General features: G+C 37.4%; 1 protein-coding gene across 5 annotated transcripts in view; it reads left to right on the top strand.

Moving 5' to 3' along the window:
* sdk2b (sidekick cell adhesion molecule 2b) overlaps positions 1-26,084 on the top strand; it is a 339,250-nt gene that overhangs the window by 279,424 nt on the left and 33,742 nt on the right. For all 5 annotated transcript variants that reach the window (XM_028476014.1, XM_028476012.1, XM_028476013.1 and 2 more), the window contains 15 exons: positions 661-828; positions 1,065-1,167; positions 4,750-4,926; positions 7,837-7,973; positions 8,565-8,712; positions 10,391-10,531; positions 12,152-12,333; positions 13,767-13,882; positions 15,825-16,020; positions 16,847-16,945; positions 19,194-19,385; positions 20,876-20,997; positions 22,355-22,464; positions 23,541-23,691; positions 24,971-25,208. In XM_028476014.1, the coding sequence (XP_028331815.1) occupies positions 661-828; positions 1,065-1,167; positions 4,750-4,926; positions 7,837-7,973; positions 8,565-8,712; positions 10,391-10,531; positions 12,152-12,333; positions 13,767-13,882; positions 15,825-16,020; positions 16,847-16,945; positions 19,194-19,385; positions 20,876-20,997; positions 22,355-22,464; positions 23,541-23,691; positions 24,971-25,208 (2,280 nt within the window). The remainder of the gene's footprint in view (positions 1-660; positions 829-1,064; positions 1,168-4,749; positions 4,927-7,836; positions 7,974-8,564; positions 8,713-10,390; positions 10,532-12,151; positions 12,334-13,766; positions 13,883-15,824; positions 16,021-16,846; positions 16,946-19,193; positions 19,386-20,875; positions 20,998-22,354; positions 22,465-23,540; positions 23,692-24,970; positions 25,209-26,084) is intronic.

The following is a 26,084-nucleotide window of genomic DNA, read 5'->3' as shown; positions in this document are numbered from 1 at the left end:
CTGACCTTGTGTCAAAATTTGACAAAATGAGTCAACAAATCGTACATACTGCAGCTTTAACCGGTCTTTGGTAAAGTTTAAATTTCATTCTGGTACTGGTACTTTGAGTAAAAGCAGGGTGGTTGTTAGCTATGCTTACTTATTAGCTCATCAAACGATAAATTTCAACATGAATGTAGCCCTAGTTTGCACTTCCATGTATACTGTACATGTAACCAAATTATTTTCAATTTAGGGAGATTTTAGGAAATAATTTGAGTAAAACTTCAGGATTTTGGAAAAATCTTTTTTTTCTCACCTATTTGAGATTAAAAATAACTGCCATAATGTGATATAAAGTGAGTGAAAACTGTGAGTCCTGAAAATATTATGGAATTTCATTAATTTTGTGTATTTAGAGAGGCAAATATATTCTTTTCTGTCATTTACTTTCTCCTTCGTACCACATTGGATGCTTAAACGGCCAAATTTGGCCCCTGGGCCTTGAGTTTGACACATGGTGTAGTTTAAGTATCCCATTCATTGTGCACCGACTGTTTATATAAATCATGAGGGGTTTTAGGTGCTTTTATTTTAAGCAAAAGATTACAAAAGCCTTTTTTTTTTACGTTCCTAAATAAATATATTGAGTTTTTCTCATCGATCTTTTCCATTTTTAAGGCGAGCGAGTCCTGGCCAGTGGTTCGGTCCAGCTGCCCCGCTTCACCCTCCTGGAATCAGGCAGTTTGCTCATCTCTCCGTCACACATCTCTGACGCAGGCACTTACACGTGCATGGCCAGCAACTCCAGGGGCATCGACGAAGCCGCTGCTGATCTCATTGTCTGGGGTAAGTGGAGTTAAAGATTCATGAAGCGGATGCAAAATGTGAAAAATTCACAAAACCAATGCGAGGACATTTATTTTTGTGACAGTTTCTCAAACTCAGAACTTAAGCACACTATTTCATTTAAACAGAAATGACTTCTATATGTACGTTTACACATATTCCTTAATACAAAGTTATTGTTCTGAGCTGAAAGCGTTCATCTTCTGTTTTTTTGTTTTATTTTTGTTTCTTCCCAGCCCGCACTCGTATCACCACCCCCCCTCAGGACCAGAGTGTCATCAAAGGAACTAAAGCCATCATGACCTGTGGAGTCACACACGACCCCAGTGTAACCATCAGGTAAAAGGAAAACCTTAACACCAGCAGAACATGTGATACCTGGAACACAATGTGAATAAAACACTATTTGTTTATAAATTCATCCTATTGTTATGACCTGAAACCAAGTGGTTCGTGCTCGGTCCTCAAACCGGTTGTTGGGTTAGATGTCAATGTTTCAAACATATTTACAGCAAAAAAAGAAAAAATCACATCAATGCATTTTCAAGTAAACGTGAACAACTTTTATTTTGAAGGCGTTTAATTTCTTTATGCAGTAGTCAGTCATGATTGTAAATTGGAAACTTTTATTTCTAATCTTTTACTGGATATATATTTATACCTATTTTTTGTTTCTTTTTACATTTAATTTTTTTTCCTTATTATATATGTTTTTTTATTTATTTGCATTTTATTATTTATCTTTTTTTGTATTATTTATTTAACTTATTTTTTTCAATGCTCAAAATACAACTTTTATTTCCAATATTTTACTGTATATGTATTTATATCTATTTTTTTTTAATTTTTTATGTTGTTATTTATTATATAGATCTTTTTTAATATTTTAATATTTATATGTTTTATTTATCTTTTTATTGTTTTGTATTATTCATTTATTCATTTATTTATTTTGTTTTATCATTTTTATTATTTTTAAATGGAAAGGTTCCTTGAGCTACTTTTCAGGGATGATGTATTTCTTAAAACTGCAAATCCAGCTGATTTAAATATCAGTTTTTAAGCTAAATGTGTTGTTGTAGCCTCTTAGACCTACTGTATAATGTGATGTTTTAATAACGTTCAATGTAAACCATCTGCTGACGTCAAACTAGGGTTAATTTTTCCTAAAGCTGTAAACGCAGAGCGATCGTCATTGATGTTTGACCTTTGTGCGTTTCTCTGAAAGAGCGTTATCAGCCGCTAACCTTCATGTGTGTCGTTACACATAAGCGCAAACAACTCCGTTACAACTCCATCCAAATACATGCGACGTTCCACCCCAAAAACACGGAAAACGTTTTGAACTACAAACTCGGTGCCGACATCACAGCCCATCAATAGATCACTCTGTGTCTTTCTACTCCGTGGAGAAAAGCTGCGATTGAGCTGTGGCGTTGTGATGGATGTGTAGCGGCTGTTTGATATGCAGCTATCAGCTGCTGTAATATGCATGCAGGGCAGCGTCGGGCGCTGTTTGAAAAGGCGGAGGAGAGGGAGATGAAATACTTCGCTAATAACATGTTCCTTCTTGTTTGTAGTTGAACAAATGACGAGCGAATCCTTGGCTTAGCCGTAGCTTTGCTAGCAGAAAGGGCAAACAGAAGCTTACTTATATTGTTGTTGATGTTCCACTGACGGGAAACAGAATATTACATGTAAGGGCTCTGATAGTAACAGCAATGTTGTTGGAACTGAAGAAGCAACAAATGTTTCCATTGAGCTAACATTGTTTTTGTCAACATCAGCTGAGAATCTAGAGGAGAAATGTATCACAGCGGGTATCAAACCAATCTACACATTAATTAAATCATTTTAATTATTTTTACTCATTTCATGGGTTTTTCTATTGCCATGTTGTGTGTGTTTTACTGTCATTTTGTGTTTTTCTCTCATTTTATGTTTTTTTTTAATCATTTTGTGTGCTTTTGTAATCATTCTGTTGTCATTTTGTCTGTTTCAGTTGTAATTTTATGTTTTTTTACTGTCATTTTGCATTTTTATTGCTCATTTTGTGTGTTTCTGTTTTACTTTTTTGTGTGTTTTTGTTTTAATCATTTGTTTTTCTGTTGTGTTTTTGTTTTATGCCATTTGGTATGCTGTTTTTAGTTATTTACCCATTTCTATTTGCTTTTAATGTCATTTTGTGTCTTTTTGGACTCATTGTGTGTGTTTTTTGCAGTCGATTTTGATGATTTTTGTTGCGTTTTTGCATATTAATTTGTTATTTCTGTGTATGTTTTTGTGTATTTTGTTGTCATTTGAAGTGTTTTTGGTGACATTTTGGATGTTTAATTTTGGGGGCCCACAAAATTAAACCGTGGGCCGCGTGTGGGCCCCAGGCCACCAGTTGCCCATTTTTCTTGAGATATCCCAGCAAATTTACTTATGAGTGTGAACCGAGTCGATACATCGCCCACAGATTATTGGAATGTAAAATAATGAATGTATGTATGTTTTTTAGCAAATTCTCATCTTTTATTTACAGATATGAGACATTTTTTGAGTCTTTAAGGAATGTGTGCTCTTCTTTCCTCATTTTGTCAACGAGCGCCTCAGTTTTTATCGTTTTTCCATTTTAGCTTTTTTTTTTTTTGGCTGCGATAACAAGTATTCTGGTCAGGTGTCGGACTATGACGCATACATACTGATTTAAGTGTCCCAAATACAGTGTGTGACACGGAATCTCTTAACCCAAAATTTCACAGAGAACTGAGCGTTCTTACTCCCAGAAGGTTTTCAATTTAGTCCAAAGAATGTGTGAATAGTTTGTCTGCGACGTCTCACATTGTCTCCATCACGCCTGCAAAAGTTCAATTTCTGTTAAACCTTTTATAAAACTTTGTGTAATGAAATTCACAGGATCTTCTCTGAAATCACAATGCTTGTGAACTTGTAACAGTAATATCATCCTTATCCGTAACTATGTTTTAATCCTAGCCTGACATCTTATTAAATTTAGTATTTTTGCTTGAATACGCTTGTGTTTAAAAGGAACTCAGATGCCTTTAAGACACTACCAGTATTTTTTTTTTTACAACTTGAGCCCATTTTTGGCTTATTTTTTACCCTTTTTCTGCAACTACACCAAACTTTGCCATATTTTAACCTTTTTTCATCACTTTTTCTTGCCATATTTGTGCTCTTTTGAATGCATTTTTGCTACATTACTACAATTTCTGCTACCTAATCAAATTCCAATTATTTTCTCTACATTTGCATTACTTTCAAGACATTTTTGGCACTTATAAACCCTTTACACCACTTGTTTGTTGACCCATTATTGTCACTTTTAACCTCTTTTCACCACATTTCATGCTTATTTTTGCCAATTTAACCACAAATTGACACACCCATTATATACCAGTTTAAACTAAATTTGGAAATTACATTAGCCCGACCCATTTCTGCCACTTTTAAGATATTGACACTTTTAACCCTTTTTACCACTTTTTCTGTCCGTTTTTGGTCACTCTAATTTGGAACTTTTACCCAATTTCTGTGGTTTTTAAAAACCCATTTCAACTCCTTTTCCACCAATTTTGAACACTTTTAACCCATTTTATTTCTGATTAAAAGAAGGATTTACATCTTTAATATGAGTATATATGACCCAAATAATAATAAACGTTCCTGGATAACAGTGGATATTATTCAGATGAATAAATAAATGTGGTTATCACAGATTCATAGAACAATGAATCATCATTTTGCTGATTTTATGGATGGTCCCCAAAAATCTCTCCCCTTTACTCCCCCTTATAGATGGACCTTTCTCCACATGACTGTTCTTCAATGTTCATGTCTGTGTTCAACCCTTTATTTTGGGGGTCGGGGGTTGAAAAGGTTATGTACCTAAACTCTTCTTCTTTTTGGTTCCAGGCATGTTTGGGAAAAGGAGGGCTCTGTGATCAATGTTCAGTCCATTCCCCGAATGCGCCTGGACGTGGACGGCACCCTCCACATCTCCCAGACGTGGTCGGGCGACATCGGGACGTACTCTTGCAGAGTCACCTCGGTCGGAGGCAACGACTCCCGTAGCGCTCACCTCCGTGTCAGGTAAGGCCTTTTCTTCACACTCTTGTTCTTTTATTCCCTCCCGTGGGAAGACACGGGAAGGAACATGTTCTCCAGAAGACGTAGTAGTAGTAGTAGAAGAAGAAAAAAACCATCGGAGTGCACACTCGCACACTGCTGTTCTGCCTGTTCTTGCACGTCTGACTCATTTCCACTTAAATGAAGCCTGTTCTTCCTCACCTTCGTCGTCCTCATTCTCACCTGACACTCTTCAGGCCCTGTGAGATCTCGCTCCGCGTCACTACACACACACACACACACACACACACTTGCACAGGAATACTTCAGGGTTGTTTTTCTCCCCTGATTTTCTTGGTAGCCGTGCTGCTGTTGTACTTCTCCTGTTGTTGTTGTTTTGCTCGCAGCGGACAGCTGCTAAATTAAATAGGAATGTGACATCTAACTTTGAGTTGGTTAAAGCAGTGTTTCTCAAATATCACACTACAGGGGGTGCTAGAGAGAGAAAGAGAGAGAGAGAGGAAAATTAACAACTAAAAGCTTTAAAAATATGGTGTTTTATAATGTGTTTTTTTAAGTTAAAATTGATAATTATACTAAATATGACCAGCAACTCACAAAACGACAACAAAAACACACAAAATAAGAGAAAAGTATACTGAATAATAAAAAAGAAAAAACAAACCACAACAAAATACATAAAAAAACACAAAAAAAACACACGCAGTAAGAGAGAAAAATACTTACCATTACCAGCGATACACAAAACAACAACAAAGACACACAATAAATGAGAGAAAAATACACAAGATCACTGCAAAGAAAAGATACAAAACGACACCAAAAACACACACACCAAGAGAGAATAATTTAAATAATACCAGCAACACACAAAAACTCACAAAATGACACATAAAATACACAAAATGATGACAGAAATTATCTTGATAGAAGGTGAACTAAAAAATCAAGAATCAGTCTTGGTCTAATGCACATCATGAGGGAGATGACCATAAATGAGTTTCTTTAAAATGTGTGTTATCACTCTTTTATTCCATCATTATGCTTTATAGTTGTTTTTTCATAGTATTCTGAGTAAAATGTGTAGCGGGACAAAGGAGGTACTTGGATTCAAAAGTTAGAGAAAGGGGGGACTTGAGCCAAAAAAGTTTGACAACTGCTGGGTTGAAGTGACAGACTCATTCTTGTTGTCGTGGTAACCTTGTCTTCTGGTTGACTTCTGACCGAGTGTCTGTTGTTAGAAAGTCTATCTATCAATCTTGGCCTGGTTATCTAACGTCACGGCTCACAGATTTAATGATGGCCTGCTTAAGCCTCATTTATTCGTGTCATTGTGTGTCAGTGTCTTCTTTCCTGTGTGCGTGTCCTTCATCTCCTCCCTTTCCTCTCCGATAACCATCTTCTATCTAACCCTTCGATCAGTTTGATCCAAATAATCCAGATTTAGAAATCCAAGTGAATTCATTTGGGATCAGCCTAATCTGAATGCAGCTCTGTGGATTAACGACGATCTAATGGCAGTGGAAGCTGTGTAAAGAAAACCAGCCTTTATACCTGCTTATCACGTACTGTATGTTGACGTGACATTAGAAAGTGGTGGCCCTCGATTCACTTTTTTACGACCCCCAAAACTAACACTAAAAAAACGACTTCAAATACGCACAAAAAGGCAACAAAATACACAAAATGGTCATAGAAATATGCAAAATGACAACAAAAATACACAAACTGACTCTAAAAACCAACAAAACAATAACATCACACAAAATGACTCAAAATACCCACAAAATGATAACATGACATAAAATGACAACCAAATTACTCAAAATGACAACCAAAATAGGTAAAATGAGAACAAAATCAGACACAATGACAAGAAGAAATACACAAAATGACTAAGAACCGACAAAACGATAACAAAATCACTCAAAATGACAAAAAAAAATGCCTCGAAATGCCCACAAAATGATAACATGACACAAAATGATAACATGACACAAAATGATAACATGACACAAAATGATAACATGACACAAAATGATAACATGACACAAAATTACAACCAAAATAGGTAAAATGATAACAAAATCAGACACAATGACAACAAAAAATACACAAAATGACTAAGAACCAACAAAACGATAACAAAATCACTCAAAATGACAAAAACAATGCCTCGAAATGCCCACAAAATGATAACATGAGACACAATGTCAACCAAAATACACAAAACGATAAGAAAATCGCAGACATTGACATTAAAAAAAAATCACAAAATAACTGAAAAAATGTGCAAAATGACTCAAAATACACACAAAATGATAACATGACACAAAATTACAACCAAAATAGGCAAAATGATAACAAAATCACACACAATGACAAGAAAAAATACACAAAATGACTAAGAACCAACAAAACGATAACAAAATCACACAAAATGACAAAAAAATGCTTCGAAATATCCACAAAATGATCATGAGACTAAAATACACAAAATGATAAGCAAATTACACACAAAATGACTTCAAAAACACAAAATGACTTCAAAAACTGACACATGCCTTTTGTTTCTTGTGTTGATGCTCAGATTGGTCATTTTTCTCATGCTGACATGAATGTTGATAAAATTCCCCCATCTCTGCTGTAAATGGTTTGAAAACATTAAATATTTCATTATATGACATGTTTGTTATATTTTAGACCTAGATTTATTTAACCCAAACGAGGCCAGGATTATAGAATAAAGCCGTCATAGTTCATAGTCTTGACACATTTTGTTTGTCGATCAGGTAATTAAAGCTTGATCAGATTACTGTTGAGCCTCTGGACAAGTGTTTAAAAAGTTATCTGCTAACTCATCTGGTCTCATTGTGTTTCATTGAGCTGATTGTGTATCGTTGTTTGTTACAGGCAGCTGCCTCACTCCCCTGAGAACCCCGTCGCTCTGCTGAGCAGGTCTGAGAGGAGGGCCATCGAGCTGGCCTGGGCCAAGCCCTTCGATGGCAACAGTCCGCTCATACGCTACATCCTGGAGGTTTCTGAGAACAGTGAGTGCTGGAATGTTCAATCTATGTCGCCCTTGAGCTGATGGCTTTCAAACATGAAAGGCCACAAGAAACGGCAGCGAAATCAAAGCAGTCTTTGATGAGATGTCAAAGACTAGGGTTACCTGTGACGTTCAAACTGACATCAAACTTAAATCTTTTTTTGGTTTTTTAACCTTTTTTTAACCAGGGAAATCATTGAGAACCAATTCTTGTTTCCAATGACGACCCGGCCAAGTGACAGAAGATATGTAACAAAAATACAGTCACATAAGAAGGAATGCATTGACAAATAGATAAAATAGGAGTAGAAAACAACAAATAATACATAGGTTAAAGCAGAAATATTGCTCAAAGATCAGTATCAAACGCAAGTTTCAAGGAATTATTCTGTGTGAATATTGTTCGAAGTAGATGAAAAGCATGTTGTTCCTTTGTTACTATTCTGTTTAGATTTCAATTTACCGACCAGGAGGAAAAACTATCTACTCTCCACGTATGAAATCTGAAATCCTCCACCTTTAAGTAGAGCATCAGTCTTTACAACGATAACGCAGATGTTAAATATCGTTTTTCTCTCTGCTCTTCATCTAGACGCTCCCTGGGCGATCCTGTTGGCCAACATTGAACCGGAGTCCACGGCAGTGACGGTCAACGGTCTGATCCCTGCTCGCTCCTATCAGTTCCGCCTCTGTGCCGTTAATGATGTGGGAAAGGGCCAGTTCAGTAAGGAGACGGACCGGTGAGCTCCAGACTAACGCACACGCACTTCTGACATTCCGGGTCGGGATCATTACGTCAGTTTTCTTTGGCCTTTGAGCAAGTTTGCATATCTACCTCACTCCCGGTGCCACTACTTCCTGATTATGGGAACCATGGGTGCGTCCGAATAGTCCCTCCTATCTTCTTTCCTATCCACTTTCCCTTAACCCTCGGAAGGGGAAGGATAAGGAGCGTTTGGATTCTCTAAAAGCAGAGGAAAGGAGGCTCAATGCTTCCTTTATAACCTCCTTTAGCCTAGGAAACAATGATGCATCCTTTACCAAAGGACACCAGATAATGCTGACTCACATTTCCTTGCGGCAACAATGCTTAAAGGGACCCGCTCATTCGAGTGTTCACGGAAACTCACGAAGACTGAAAAAGGGATGCATATCATATAAATTATCAATGCAATAAGATGCCATGAACTGCTTTAAATATTCTAAAACCCATGTCTTATGATATGCAAGCAATATTATCAGATAATAACTAACATAAAACAGACACTTTGTCGACATTATGTTTCATTCAACATATGTCATTCACCTAGGAATGCTTTGTGTGGTTGTACATTTGTATGACTACAACATTATGTTGACCTATATCTTGCATAAATGTAACAATTGAATGAAATCCTACTTATTTTGGATGAGTGTTGATTTGTGAGTGGAAGGTGAGTGTGAGCGACCTCTCAATGTGACATTCTTTTAGTTTCACTTTTGTTCCTTGTAGCCTCTTTTCCTTTGATTCACATTCAATCTTGTGATAAATTAGATTATATTAGCGGTTAGAGGCACAGGAGAAATGATAGAAATGTGCTTTTAGTCGACCGTTTTTGGAAATTTGTAGTTTTTTCAGCCACGACAGACATCACTAACCTTCACCGCCGTCGGATTATTACGTCACCTAGTGTAAGTGCGTCTGATTGTCAAAACAATGCGATGACCTTTCCCTAACTCTCGTGGGTGACGTCACGAGATTAAGGAACAGTGGATAGGAAAGAAGAGAAGAGGGACTATTCAGACGCAGCCCGTGTGTCTTTTCTACTGTACATCGTCTTGCAGCACAACTTTGGACTTGTTGGTAAACAGTGAGGAGATCTGTTTCCTTGACAACAGATCTGACTGATTCCTTTAGTCAAGAGTCAGTGAAGATGCTGTGTATATAAGCCCGACGGAAGCTGGAAAAACACCCAAACATGCACAGTGACACGTCAACACATGTTGTGTCACACGCTGATGTTCTCTTACTCGTACCGTCTGAAAGCTAAAGGCAGGATTTCATGTTCGAAGTGAGATCAACGACAGATTCCCACAATTCCCCTCCTCTGCGCTGACATTTCCCCAGTTCTCTGACTTTTCTCCAGCTTTACTAAAGGAGAACTGTTAGGCCTTAAAGCAGAGTTTTGTAACAGTAATTACTTACCATACTTGAGTCTGGAAAAGAATCTTCTGTGGAATTTGTTGACGCAAAGATAAAAAAAAAAAAAACTGTTGAGATGACAATAGCAGCCATAATCAGGTGAAATGACGCAGGAAATAAATGATTTGAGTAGCACGGCACATCTCTCAAAGGCCTGTGAAGTTTCCTTTTTCCACTTTCTCTTTCATTATTGAGGTCGTCATCAAACCCTTCCTCCTTCACTGTCTGTTGTACAGGGTTTCTCTCCCAGAGGAGCCTCCCAGCGCTCCGCCTCAGAACGTCGTCGCCAGCGGTCGAACCAACCAGTCCATCATGATCCAATGGCAGCCCCCTCAAGAAAGCCACCAGAACGGCATCCTGCGAGGATACACTGTCCGGTACAGTCCCCGTTCATCTTGCAGAAACTCTCATTTAGTCACAGGCGTGCAGGTTGATCGGAAGTCAACGAAAGTTTTCTAGAGCTCAATGTCTTTAGTAATTTGATTACTCTTGTCTCGGTTCAGCATCACATGGTGTCGGGTTATAGCAGCCGGGGACGATAAATAACGTTGTTCTCATTTTCTACCGATGACCCTAAAAACTCTGCCAAAGTGACATTTCTTCAATTTTCAAGGATTCAAAGTTGTGCCAAAACAACATCACGAAAAAACCCTGAATACGTCCAAAATCAGAATGATGTCATTTCATTGGAAACTTGATAAACATCAAGCGCATCTCCGTCCTCCTCCTCCAAATTCCACAATTTAATGTGCAAAACCTTTATGAAGATAAAGTAATGTGACCACTTGTCAACAAAGCCTTTGTTTATAAAAGTGTGTGTACCAAATTTGCGAGCTACAGTTTCACCCTTTGTGTGTAAATTGTCCCATTTTTAGTAGAAATACCTGCATAATTATTAAAAAAAATTATGAGTTATCGTCCCCAGCAGCTGTAAACAATGAATCTTAAATCCTGATAAATCTCTGTAAGGCTAATGTATTGATTGTAACAGCCAATATTTAAGCTCAGGCTTGATCACCCTGTAGCTGGCCACCTTTGATGAGTGCATCTAGTGTTAAAAAAAGGCCGAAACACCCCCTGATTTTTTGGGTCACTCCTGATGATGTGTCCTAAAATTTACATCTTTCCCATTTCTGAGACACATCTTCAACGCCACTCTCAAATTTTAACGTCATGTGACTACCATCTTTTGGCACAAAAGACAGTTTACCATCACATTAATGATTTTTACAAAATAATTAAAAGAAAAAAAATCTAATTTTAGATCATTTTAGTGGTAAAACTATGCAGGGCAGATTTACAGTGTGATATTTGTGATCATTTCTACTCAGTTTTCCATTTTTATGTTTTTTTTTATCTACTTTAAAATTAGCAGAAAAAGTCATAAAAGCAGTTTTGTCCAATATCTGCTTTGAACTCCCAGTGGGAATCATCCTGGTGCCCTACATGCATGCGTACTCCATAGTTTTGTCTCCGTGTGTTGTGTTGTGAATTTTGAATATATCTGACCCTGATTGTGTCTCATTGTGTTGTGTTGCCTACTGTACTGTACTGGCCAGTGTGGCACCAGCTAATGTGATTTTAAATTAAATTAAATCAAATCTATCCATTTATACTCTTGGAGGCCATCTGTCTACATCTGTGCCTTTGTTCGTCATGTTTAAAGTAACAGTGGTTCAAGCATACGCTGCTGCAAAGTCATCTGTGTGCTTAAAAAAAACTAAAAAAAAAACTAGTAAAGCTGATGATTATAATGAGTAGTTTGACTCTGAACATTTGCACTAACTCTAAAAACTCCCTGTAAGTGCAGCCGACATGTAATTACCCAGGCTTTCTGTTAGCTAAACATTTTATTATTACATTCAAATGAAACAGCAGGTGTTCTCCAGACTACAGTCAGCACTAATGAAGTAGTTTCTGGTGCTTTGTCGCCCCCTACTAGAGACTCTGGTGTACTGCATAGCTGCAAGGACACTCAACCCTTCTAATCCCTTCAGGTACCGACTCACTGGGCTTCCTGTGGACTATCAGATCAAGAATATCAGCAGCCCTGATGTGACCACCCTGCTGCTGGAGGAGCTCATCATATGGACCAACTACGAGATCGAAGTGGCTGCTTATAACGGAGCAGGACTGGGCACGTTCAGCCATAAGGTGACGGAGTGGACGCATCAGGGAGGTGAGAATCATCAGTGTTTAACCTACGTTTAGCAGCTTTAAGTGTATACAAGGGGTTTTTTTTTTTTTTTGCAAGAATTTAATTCAGGGGATCTGAAGTAGGCTGTAGTTTTTAGGCAGGAAATGTATTGCATTTAACATTAATGTGCTGTAGTTTTCACTTCCACGTGTAAAGTAAGTAATGCAATGACAATATTCAACCAATAAGTGACAGAGATCAGTCCCCTGCAGGAAGTTCACTTAGATCTATTTGATTGTATTACAAATATTAGTAACATTTCATTTGCAGTTTTATACATAAGGCTGATATTATGCTGTCATTAGCATAAATAATCAGCCAGGTCCCTAAATAGAATCCTCACAGACACTTACTCCCATTTCTATCCCTACTTAACCCTTCGTTGCCCTAAATCCTAACCTTAACCCTACCTACCCCCACTAGCTCCTTCCACCTAACCCAAAATATGCCAACATAGCTCCAAAGGTGTTATAATTTAGCGAACGACACTTAATGACAGCCTCCATGACACCTTATTCATGCAAATGACAGATAATGACAGCTTAATGTCAGCCTTATTCATAAAGCTTCAAGTAAAGTGTTATGTATATGTATTGAATTTGTGGAAATTTTATATAATAATTTGAGGAAAATTGCAGATTTTTGGAAAAACTGAGTTTTTTCAGTGGTTTAAGAATAAAACTGACTGTGTTAGGTATCAACATTTTTTGCTCAATGCTTCTTGTTTTCTCTGTGGTTTTTACTCTCACATGTGGGCTGAATTGAATCATTTAAAGGACCGGATGTGGCCCACAGGCCTCGGGTTTGACACGTGATTTAAAGTCAAAGTGTCTTTATTAAAGGGATAATTCATTCAAACATTCAATCATTCACATAGTAAAACAATAAAATGAACTAATATACATCAAATTAAATTGTTAAGAATCAGATAAAATGCTTTCCAGTTCTCATTGCAATAAATTAACCTTAGCTGAACAAATTTGTGAGATTTTTTTGTTTTTGAAAGAGTTTCAGACTCTTTGTCTGTTAAATGTATTTAAAAAGGAAACTAAAATGAAAGACAGAATGCTCTTTAGCGGTTTAACTCTGTCATGGGTTGTAAAATGGATTTGGTTTCGGTGCATTCTGCTTCCTGGTAGTTTGGTTTTGAGTGCAACGCTGGGATTGTCCAACAGCGTTAGTGTTAGTTCTCCTTTGTAAGGGCCACACAAAGGTGTAAGTGTCACAAACAAGCCCACAAAGCTTGTGTGGGTGTGAGGTGTTAGTGTCAGCCAGAGAGCGATGGCAGCATCTGTCCTGACATGTGCAGCGGGCGATCAATACTGACATCAACACACATGCAGACACAGATCTCTCACTTCACCTCTCTTCCACGTCCTCTTCCTCGTCCTCTTCCTCTTCCTCATCCATTCCAGTGCCGACCATCGCCCCCAGCAACGTGAAGGCCGAGGCGGTCAACTCCACCACCATTCGTTTCACGTGGAAAGCCCCCAACCCCCAGTTCATCAACGGCATCAACCAAGGGTACAAGGTGTGTAGCTTGTAATGTCGCATGTAGCAAAAAGGAGGGGAAATGACCCCGCCCCCCCCTCCCGGGGGGGAACAATATGTGCTAAGGAATGGATTTTCTTTCTTTCATTTCTCAGTCAGAGGTCACTCTCTTTACCTACACCATCTTTCAAATATTATTGTACAGCTGCGAGCGCGTAATGATAAATACCTTCATTATTTTGTGCTTTTCTGCTGTTCATCTCTCACGCTTTGGATGAAAAGCAGCGTATAGCAGCGTAGTATAGCTCGCAGGGAATCACAAAGTCACGGCTATGGAGTGGACCCATTTCTCTGCACACTTTGCTCGGACTTGTCATTGTTTTCCCTCCGTCCTCCCTTTAATTGTGTGTCTTTCCAACAGCGTTGCACAAGCCTTGCTCAGCTGTGTGAGAGGGTCACAGCACAAACCCAGGCTGAATTTAAAACAGCAGCTTTTTCTCCTGGGAGGAAATTAGGAAGCAGTACAAGAAAGAAAGACAGAGACTATTGAATATGGTAGAAGGAAAAATCCAGGGGAGAAATACTGTATATATATATATATATATATATATATATATATATATATATATATATATGTGATAGATAGAAATGAGGAGATAAATGTGGCAGACAATCAGGCATTTATCTGTCTGACGTCCGTTCTGCCAGCACTTTACTTTCCTGGAAGCTCCATCACTCCCAAAGCTGGACTCATCCCAACAGAAGAGGCACTTGGACTCATTATCTAAGTAACTAATTGGTCAATCCAGGCACCATTTGTCCAAGCGACGGGGCACGGCATGTCAAACCTCAGTGTCGTAAGCCAAATCACACTTGCACTTTGAAAAGAGCTTAAAAGCTAAAGGACTGTCTTCAAATTGCAGTTTTTTTTTTAAAACTGCTTCGACGATAATGTGTGTTAATCGGTAAGTAGTGAAGTGACAGCCTTCAGAATGTTCATTCTATGTCCACATGTGGCCCTTGGCCCCCAACAGTAAAATGCACAAAACACAAAAGCCCACGACACCACAAATTTACATTTATAAATAGACTGCAAAGGGTTACATAATGACAAAAAAAGTAGTTCATAGATCACCAAATAGTTTGTAGAAACACACAAAATGGAAAATGGCTCCAAAATCAACAAAAAAGAATCACACAAAATGACAACAAAAACACATGAAATGACTCCATACACAAAATGATTCTAAAATAAAATAACAAGAAAAACACAATTAAACTACATAAAGATTCACAAAATGACTCCAAATATAAAATTAAAAATGTACGAAACGACATGATTATTAAATATTGTGACGTAAAACTTTTTTATCCACATAAAAAGTCGGTTTAAAGGAAGCAATGTCAGTGTTGTAACGAAATCTAACTTGTCAAATTCTATGACCACAATAATAATAATAATAATAATATATAATATATAACGCATTATTAGCCAGTTTAAACACGCACGACACTGACCACTCACAACTAAAAGTTGTAATTCTTAAAGTGTGGGCCCCTGGTGGTCAAGTATGGTACTTTACGCGGGTTGGGAATACAATACTTACAATCTTATTGTATTAATTTTTTATGTAGATTTTTCTGGCTGATATTTAGCTAATCTTTAGCTTTTTTTGTTGTTTTGTACATCTTTGTTGTTAGTTTGTATATCCTTCTGTTATTCAGGTGTATATTTGTATTCTTTGTGTGAGTTTTTAGGGTAAATGTGTGTTTTTCTGTCGTTTTGTGTGACTTTGGAGTCATTATGTGTGTTTACTTTGGGAGCCGGTAATTTGTTCATATTTTAAAGATCAAATTTGGAGCTGATTGGCTTTAATTAATTTGCCCCGTTCACATATTCTTCATATTGACTTACTGTACATCTTAAGGTCAGATTTGTGTCTTGTTACATTATTTAATTTTACTTCCTGTGTCTGTTTTAGCTGCTAGCATGGGAACCGGGCAAAGAGGGGGAGGTTTCCATGGTTACAGTGGGACCCAACTTCCAGGACAGCGTCCATGTGGGATACGTGACGGGTCTGAAGAAGTTCACAGAGTATTACACCTCGGCGCTGTGCTTCACCACGCCTGGAGACGGCCCCCGCAGTCCGCCCAAGGCTCTGCGGACACACGAGGACAGTCAGTGACTTTATCCATTCCTTTTATCACTCTCTCTCTCTCCCCTGTGTGTCGGTAACCTCGCACCTTTTCTGGGAAATATCTATTATTCATTCACAACTAGTTGGTCGACGTCATGGGTGGACTGGGATAAAAATTCCACCCTGACATTTTCTATTATTATTATTATTTTTTAAATGTTGTCCACTTTTCATCCAAATAAGCTAACTTTTGCCAATAAACACCACTTGTTTCCTTTTTCCCTACATTTTGCCTTCTTTTGTTCCACATTTGTACCCTTTTTGACTATTGTTTGCCACATTTTGGCAATTTAAGCTACCCTTTGCCATTACATACCACCTGGTTCCTCTTTATGTCCCAATTTTTTGGCCACTCTTGATTGCTTTTGGCCCATTTTAATCGTTTTTACGCTTTTCTTGGCATGTTTTTGCCATTTTTGGACCATTTTTGGCCACGTATTAACAACCAGCCTCTAGTCACTCGTCAAAAAAAACAAAAAAACGTAGCGGTAGGGACCGGCCCACTTTGGGTTGACGGCCCACCAAGACAATGCCCGGTATGCCAGAAGGCCACGTGTTAATGGAAGGGTATGCGCCGTATTTTGCCTGAATCATCGACATTCGCTAACATATTATTTGCTTAGCTCAGTATATAGGTCACCTCAGTTTCTGCTCTTTTCCCAGAGTTGCACAGCATTTGATTTTCCTGTCGTGGGCACATTTTAAATTCCCCCACTTGTGGTTTTTGTCCAGCAGCCAGTTGATCAACAGTGACTGCCAATTATATGCAGAGCGGCTCCTTATTGTTTTCATTTGTCCTTGTCCAGCGCCCGGGGCCGTGGGTCACCTGAGTTTCACTGAGATCCTGGACACCTCACTTAAAGTCAGCTGGAGCGAACCTGGCGAGAAAAACGGAGTCCTCACAGGTACATTTCACTTCAGCCTTAAATTACACCGGCTGCCTGGCAGGAAAGGTGAGAAACATTTTGTTGAAGGTGGGATTTTGCACTCCAATCGCTCAGAGAAGTAACAGCAGCAGCAGCAGCAGCAGCAGCGGTAATATTCTGCCTGACTCAGTCAGACCAACACGGAGAGATGCTTAAGTCTTATTTGTTTAAACCTGAATAATGCATTAAATACTCCCCGTAGTAACAGGATAACAACACTTTTCACTGCTCTTACATTTAAAAAATACATATGGTGAAGCACAACATGCAAAGTGGGATTTAGTACAGATCTGTACTAAATCCCACTTTGCATGCTGTCTGGAAATAACCAGCATTACCTGAAATCGGGTCATCCACTGTGGTCCTGGACAAGCCCCCGAGTTGCCCTAACACACTTGAATGTGATCAGATAATCTGCAAAGCTGAGATTGATTTATGTATTTGTTTATTTGGTTAAATATTTATTTAGTTATTTGATTATCTGTTTATGTATTTATTTATTTATCTCAAACAAGCAGAAACAGAATAACTGGCAACAAACTCAACAAAATTCTCTCCAAGCACAAATTCAGCCATTCAATTCTTTATGGCTAACCAGGAGTGAAATAAACTGACAGCAAGATGATGCTGTCTGGAAATAACCACCATTACCTCAAATCGGGTCATCCACTGTGGTCCTGGACAAGCCCCCGAGTTGCCCTAACACACTTGAATGTGATCAGACAATCTGCAAAGCTGAGATTGATTTATGTATTTGTTTATTTAGTTAAATATTTATTTAGTTATTTGATTATCTGTTTATGTATTTATTTATTTATCTCAAACAAGCAGAAACAGAAAAACTGGCAACAAACTCAACAAAATTCTCTCCAAGCACAAATTCAGCCATTCAATTCTTTATGGCTAACCAGGAGTGAAATAAACTGACAGCAAGATGATGCTGTCTGGAAACAACCACCATTACCTGAAATAAGGGGTCATCCACACTGGTCCTGGACAAGCCCCCACTGTCGCTTAAACATGCCTGAATGTGATCATACAAAGCTGAGATTTATGTATTTGTTTATTTACATATTTAGTTAGTTAGTTTGTTTATTTATTTATTTATTTATTTATTTATTTATTTATTTATTTATTTATTTATTTATTTATTTATTTCAAACAACCACAAACACAAAAACTCTCAAACTCTCCAAATAAGTATGAAGCACAAATTCACACTTCCATTTATTTATGGCGAACCAGGAGTGAAATGTCTGGTCCTGGACAAGCCCCCATGTTGCTTTAACACACCTTAATGTGTTCAGACAATCTGCAAAGCTGACATTTAATTGTTTATTTATTAAGTTAGTTTGTTAGTTATTTATCTATTTCTTCATTTATTAATCTTAAACAAACACAAACACAAAAAACTGACAGCAAAGTTAACAAAATCCTCTCTAAAATGAGTACAAAGCACAAATAATCAACTCCAAAATCAAATCAACTCTGGTCCTGGATAAGCCCCCGTGTAGCTTCAACGTGCCTCAATGTGATCAGACGATATGCAAAGCTAAAATGTATTTGTTTATTTATTTATCTACAGTATCTCAAACAAGCAGAAACACAAAAACTGGCAACAAACTAATTTTTTATAACTAACCAAGAATGATTGTTTGTACTTGTTTAAATAATTTTTAAATTAATGCACATTGTGTGTCCTTAATGTAGATTATTGAGTGTAAAACCCCACACAGAGATGGACATACAATGTGTTTCACCAGGACATAAACACCAGTGAGAATAAGATGTTTGCGGTCATGGTTTAACGTTATTTGTTATGTGTTCTACCCAAACACGTTAATGTGAGACAAACGCTGCGGTGCCATGTGGAATTTCTGATTTGGCCAGAAATGCTTCTCAATGCTTTACGCAATCACACGAAGAAGAAAAAAACAAAAGAGAAGAGCTGCCGGCCAAGGAGCAAATTGCATTAATGTTGAGAGGGAGTGCTGGAGTGTGTGTGAGTAGGCAGAGATTGTGTGAGTGCAGGGAGGTGTAATCACAGGCTGATTTAATTTACTATATTCAATTTTTGATGAAGTTAATTTAATATTTCGGTGAGCTCGACTTATAGTTTGCAACCCAAGAGGCCTGTTGTAGTAAAATAGCTGTCAGGTTTTTCTTTTTTTTGTGTGTGTGTGTGTGTGTGCCCGTTTGCACTAACATGTCTCTGCCACTTTCTCAGGATACCGCATTTCATGGGAGGAGTTTAACCGAACCAACACCAGAGTGACCCATTACCTTCCCAACGTCACCTTGGAGTACAGGGTCACCGGGCTCACGGCTCTCACCACCTACACCATCGAGGTGGCAGGGATGACCTCCAAAGGCCAGGGGCTGCTGTCGTCCTCCACCATTTCCTCTGGTGTTCCTCCAGGTTTGTACCTCAAACCAGCCATTTTTAAAGTGAGGGTGTTCTAAGAGTAGGGCAACCGTCGACTCCCAATTTAGTTTATCAAATTAATTTACTAAAACCTCAAAAGGAGGAAACTTTTTAACCCCTTTTTACCTATATTCTTTGGACATTTTGCAACTTCCTTTGTCCAATTTGACACTTTTTGTCCTTTTTTGCGACACGTCAATTTTTAACTATTTTTTTGCCACTTTTCATCCAAATAAACTACCTTTTGCCAATAAATACATAAATGATGTTTCTTTTTTCCCTACATTTTGCCTTATTTTGTTCCATATTTTTGCCACAACAGATAAATAAATGGATGAATGAATGAATGAATGAATGAATGAATGAATGAATGAATGAATGAATGAATGAATAAATGAATAGACAAACAAACAAACAAACAAACAAATAAATGCCAACCTTCAATTTTTTTAAATTTGCCATAGAGAGTTTTCATATTTGAAAATTCCCATAATTTTATAATTTTTTCGAATGAATGCTAATATTAATATTTGGCTATTATGCACTCATTTAAAATGACTCTCAATATCTGGTTAATTCCAAAAAATAATTCTAATGAAAATGTTTATATTTTTGAATATTCCCAAAACTCTAGAGCTTAAGTTTCCATTTAAATTTACTGGTAATTTCCCCACCCTCTTGCAACTCTAGTTTTAAGTATAGTTTTGTGGGATGGAGCGCGAGCACATTTCCTCCCGTCCACAGATGAACCAGCGAAACGATGCTACAGTCGCTGTAGCTGCACCCAGGAAGCGTACATCTGTGCAGCCTGTGAAATGACAAGCTGTCCTACTGACAGCCAGCTTCAGTGCAGCAGTTATAGTCCCCGGAATGGCAATTACTCCCATTCTGCATGTGTAAAGAAAACCCCTCTGTGCCTGCGAGTGTGCTGTCATAACCCAGCTGAACGCAGCCTCAATAATCATTCATGCAAAAATTTTAGAAGTAGTCATTTTTGCGATGACTCATGTAATCTGCATTTCATTAGGACTGAATAGGCACAATTTAGACGGAATGGCTCGTTCTGCACAAGGGAGTGGTTTTATCTTTTTTAATATTTCGATGTGCCACAGTTAGATGTTAATGTTTTCAATAAGGATTTATGACACCGTCCTGTGATTTAGAAAGAGGTTATGGATTTTTATTCTTGAGGAAACCGCAAGCTGGATAAAGAGGAAGTTATCCTCTTAATTTCTCTATTTTAACATTGTCTTTCATTTCTATTGTTTATTTGGCTCAAGTGTAAATTTACTGCAGTGTCATTGACATTCATTGCCGTGTTTCCACTTGTGTAGCGTATATAAGCATCTTTTAAATCTAATTTGCTTTAGCTCAAAGTGAAGTTAGAAACACTGCATTATCTGCAGTGCCACAGGGGGGCGCTCCAGTTACCTGGGTGTATTTAAAAGCATGAATGCCCTTTGTTTGGTTTTTTTCTCTCACAGAGCTTCCTGGTCCGCCTACAAACGTTGGCATATCCAACATTGGCCCGCGCTCCGTCATCCTGCAGTTCAAACCGGGTTATGACGGGAAAACGTCCATCTCCAGGTGGTTAGTGGAGGCACAGGTAATGAGGACATGGAATAGATGTTCAAGCTTTAATGTGTATGCAAATATGGTTCACTGTGGAGGTAGATGTGCATCTTTATTATTTAATAATGATAAAAAAAAATATTCTCAATAAAAGATAAAATCACTTCAATCGAAAAAACAACCTTTTCAATCAAGAAATAGTTCATTTCAATCAAAACAAATCTTTTCAAATAAAAAAAACATTTCAATAAAAAAAACCTTTTCAATCTAAAAAAAAGTTTACTTCGATCAAAAAACACATTTTCAATCAAAGAAAAAACAAGGTTAAAATGAAATGATTTGGGTCTCAAACATTTTTTCAAACACCTTTTTTTGTTTGGTTGAAAATATTAATTTTTGATTGAAGTAACCTCTAACCATTTTGATTGAATAATAAAGTCACAAATCTACCTCCACAGACTTTACTAGTGAAGCAAAACATGTCAGTAGAACTGCTAGTCAGCCTTATATGCTAATAATGCTAATTCAGGCTTTCCTTTGGCTTTCTAAATGATTCCAACCAATCAGGGAGCTGGATTTGGTTATAATTAGGGATGCAACGAAATAAAAGATGAAAAAACCAATACCAGTTTTATGTATAACCATTCACTCCTTCCGTCTGTCCACGGCCACCATCACCATTACACTTTCTATACTGGGTGCTGTGTCACCACCCTACATTTCTCTACACTTGTCATCAGACTGGCTGAACTGATTACACGACACAAGAAGCACAATATACACAACTATAACATCACATGTCACGCTCACCTTAAAACAGTCAACTCTTCCCCACCCGTTCCATTTTCCTACCCTGACTCCCTCTTCCCTGTTCCCTTCCCCCTCACCTATAGGTGTAACACTGCCCTCTATTTTTATATTCTCCCTATGGGGGGGCTGGTGATGATCACAATTATACCATAAAAATAAATTCATTTATTTAATTGCAATAACAAAACATGCATTGCTGTCTTAAAAAGTAAATAATAAAATTCATTGAAATAAAAGAAAAGAAAAGAAAAGAAAAAAAAAAAAGAAGAATAAAACCAAAACATCGAAATAAATTATTATTATTTTGCTTGTGTCTTCACAACATCCTGTTTCGGACTTTTGGGCCATTTTCGGTAGAACATTTTCAGTGGCCGGAATTTTGATGCATCACTAATTATAATCCTTCCTCCTTGGTCTACTAGTATTTATGTATTTATGTATGAACTGTACATAGAACTGTAACATGGTTCCCCAGGTTTGCGTTAAATTATAATTGACATTTTTGCTTTTGCTTCGTGTGCGTGTGCGTGCGCGCGTGTGTGTGTGTGGGTGTGTGTGTGTGTGTGTGTGTGTGGCTCCAGGTGGGGGCGGTGGGAGAAAGTGAAGACTGGGTGATGGTCCATCAGGTGTTCAATGAACCCAAGGCTCGCTCCCTGGAGGTGCCGGGTCTCAACCCGTTCACCTTCTACAGGTATGGAGGACTCCTCTGTGTCCTTTAAATCTACCTAAATACAACGCCTAGGGGTTTTTTTGTTTTTACTATTTTATAGAATCTATATTTGTTTAATATTTTAAAACAAATATTGTTTAATAAAAAGACCAAATCAATGAACAACAAAAAAATGATTATTATTATTATTATTATTATTATTATTATTATTATATTTTTACTACTGTTATGTGTGTACTTCTATTTATTCCTTTTTTTAAATAATAGTCTTTTACTCAATTATGTACATTTTCTTTTTTCGTTTCTTTCTTTTCTTTGTTTAGTCTTTCTTCTTTTCATTTGTAATATTTCTCAAGCCTCTGTAACAAATTGATTTACGCCTGGAATTAATAAAGTATTTCTGATTTACAAATAAATTAGATTAAAAAAAAATCTAAATATTAAAATCAAATGATTTTATATTAAGTTTTTATTACATTTTGCATCGTGACAACGTTTACAGACAGCCGTGCTGTTGTTTCCTTCGATGTCGATTTGCAAAGTGTGACAAACAAACATTAGTGAGCATGTTGTTGTGTTCTCAGCCGTTCTCTAGGGCTTCGTCTTGTGTTTCAATGGAAATCATATGATCTGCATCTGCACTATCCTTTTTTTTATACGATCATAAACAGTTGAACAGATTTGTAGCTCACAGAGATGATCTGTAGCTCCATGATGTCACAGAACCAACTGATGAGCACATAACATCATTTTTATTTGATTATATTTGAATGCAACAAGCTCTGCTGTCTTTTTTTTTTTTTTTTTTTTTACAGGTGTTACACGACAACGATAATAATAGTGACGTTTTGGGTTGGACGCCCTTCATCAGACATGAATGCAGAATTGGTTATGCTGCATTCATGTCTGATGAAGGACGTCCAGCCTGAAACGTCACGTTTTTTGGTGTAAGTTAAATTAGTTAAAAAAGCGCTGACTTTTTTTCATTGCATCTGTTGGCTTTTTTTGATCCAGCACGCTGCTTTTAAAGGGATGTGTGTTTTTTTAAATTATGCTACAATGATAATAATAGTGTCCTGTTTGAATCCAAACATTAGGTTACGCATGCGTCAGGTGAACATAGTGGGCACCAGTCCCCCCAGTCAGCCCTCTAGAAAGATCCAGACCCTCCCGTCTCCTCCAGACATGCCCCCCGCCAACGTCACCCTGCGGACTGCCAGTGAAACCAGTCTGTGGCTGCGTTGGATGGTAAGACTTAGGATACTGGAAAAAATGGATTGGGCGATATATCGCGATATTTCACTGCATGATTATTGTATTGTATCGATCCAAATTGATTTTTTTGTCATTTAAAAACAAAGAAAAAAACATTTAATTGCGCTAATATATGCATAGCACGTAAACACCCGGTCATAGGTGTCAGTGAACCACATCAGACCTTGTTAAACTACCTCACCCCTCAATGCATTTTAGCTTGGAATAGCACTTTATTTTCATAATAACTGCATACAAATACATACTGGGAACTGTTATTGAGTAAAGTATAATTTTTTGTGATAATTTTATTCTTTTTATTTCATCGTCTCTTCATAAACTTAGAGCCTGAGAATTGTTTTTAATTTAAAATTGAATTCATTGGTGTTATTTTATTTTAATTGTACATTTTGACAAACCTTTTATTTTATACAGATGCCTCTGTGGAAGATAAATTAAGTGCCAACTGTGCATGAATGAGATGTTTACTGTGTGCAAAGGAACAGTGGAAAGATTTATTACCAAAAACAAACATGGAGGGTGAAAGTAACTAGTAACTTTTACTAGGGGTGTCCTGATTCGATATTGATATCGGATATCGGTCTGATATCAGCCAGAAAACGAATATCGGATTTTATTGGACTGCATCTAAAATCTCCAATATATATTGTTGTGTATAATACTGTAGATATTATGTTGAAGTTTAAAATGTATGTAACCAATTGGTTAATAATAAATGGGTCAGCTTCTCTCATCCCTACTGTTGCTGACTATTGCTCTCTGTTTGAGTGACATCACTCGATCAAACCTTTTCTAACATTGCACACTACAAAACAAGTCATAAAAGTATGTATGATTCATGCTGATATAGTATCGGTTTGATATCGGTATCGGCTAATACTCAAGGCTGCAATATCGGTAGTGAAAAAGTTGTATCGGGACATCCCTAACTTTTACTTTGAGTGCTATTTATTTGAGGTACTTATACCCATTGATTTCAATGTTTTTAAAATGGTAAAATGTGATAAAGTTTGATATGAAACATATTTTAAAAATTGTTTACTACATATGTGTAGAACTGTACATATAGAACTGTAACTGTAAATTATAATTGACAATTTTTATAATTTTTCATGGTATTTACAATTACAAAGTCAATCATCTAAACTCAATTGCAATTAATTACAATAACATCATCAACTCATTTTTAAAATTACAATTACTTGCTTTTTTTTTTAATCATGATTATTCCTCATCATCTGTCCACTAACAGCCTTTGCCGGAGTGGGAATACAACGGGAACGCAGAACAGGTGGGCTACAGGGTCCAGTACTCCCGTGCGGGCTCCCAGGGCCGAGCGCTGAGTCACGTCATCCCAGACCGTCTGGAGCGAGAGTTCACCATCGAGGACCTGGAGGAGTGGACGGAATACGACGTCCGGGTGCAAGTGGTCAACGGGATCGGGATGGGACCCTGGAGCCAGCCGGTCCGGGGCAGGACCCGGGAGTCGGGTGAGTCAGTGGGCGGCAAACACAAAAAAAAACAAAAGCTGCTTTACATTCACACAGAGAGTTAACTAAGTTTTACTTCTAAGTTTTACTTTCCAAATGTTACAATTAAAGCAGTGTGATTAGTTTGTCACAGCTTCATTATTAGTGAAAACAGAGGGAACAAAGACACACACTACACTTTACCATATGGTGAACGCACTAACAGATTGTCTCCTCCTAACATCCACTGCTGAGGGCTTTTATAGCAGCCAACCTCAGCAGACACTCTGCTTTGCTGCACTCGTTTCCTTGGTTATGCACTAAACCGTCTGTCCAACACAAGCTGAAAAACAAGGAGACGCATTTATCAAAATGTTGAATTCTTAGATCACAGCTGGGCCACAAACATGGAATTGTCAACACGTAGAATCTAACCATTCCCAACATTAATATTGTCATTTCTGTTGGGTTTATTTTTTTTTTATGTTTTTGGTGTCATTTAGTATATATTTCTTTAATTTCGCACATGTATTTCTGCTGTTGTTTGTGTTTTGTCATATTGTATATATTTGTATTTTATTTTGTGTGTTTTTGTAGACATTTTGTGTATTTTTCTGTCATTTTAGTGTATCCTTGAATTCATCTCTTGTATTTTTGACCTTGTTTTGTGGTTTTTTTTTGGGTATTTGGATATGCATCTTGAGTTGTTGGAGAAACTTTTTGTATTTTAATTTTCCCTTTGTTTAGTTTCTGGTATTTTGTATGTTTTTTTGGGAGTAATTTTGTATTGCTTTGGTTTTTGTTGTCCTTTTTATTTAATTTATTGTATTTTTTGAGTCATTTTGTGCCTTTACAGTACTTACAATATCAGGCCACATGTAGCCCCCGAGCCACAGT

This window comes from Gouania willdenowi, chromosome 19 (assembly GCF_900634775.1).
Source record: "Gouania willdenowi chromosome 19, fGouWil2.1, whole genome shotgun sequence".
NCBI lineage: Eukaryota > Metazoa > Chordata > Actinopteri > Blenniiformes > Gobiesocidae > Gouania > Gouania willdenowi.
This window is presented reverse-complemented; position numbering and strand designations above follow the sequence as displayed.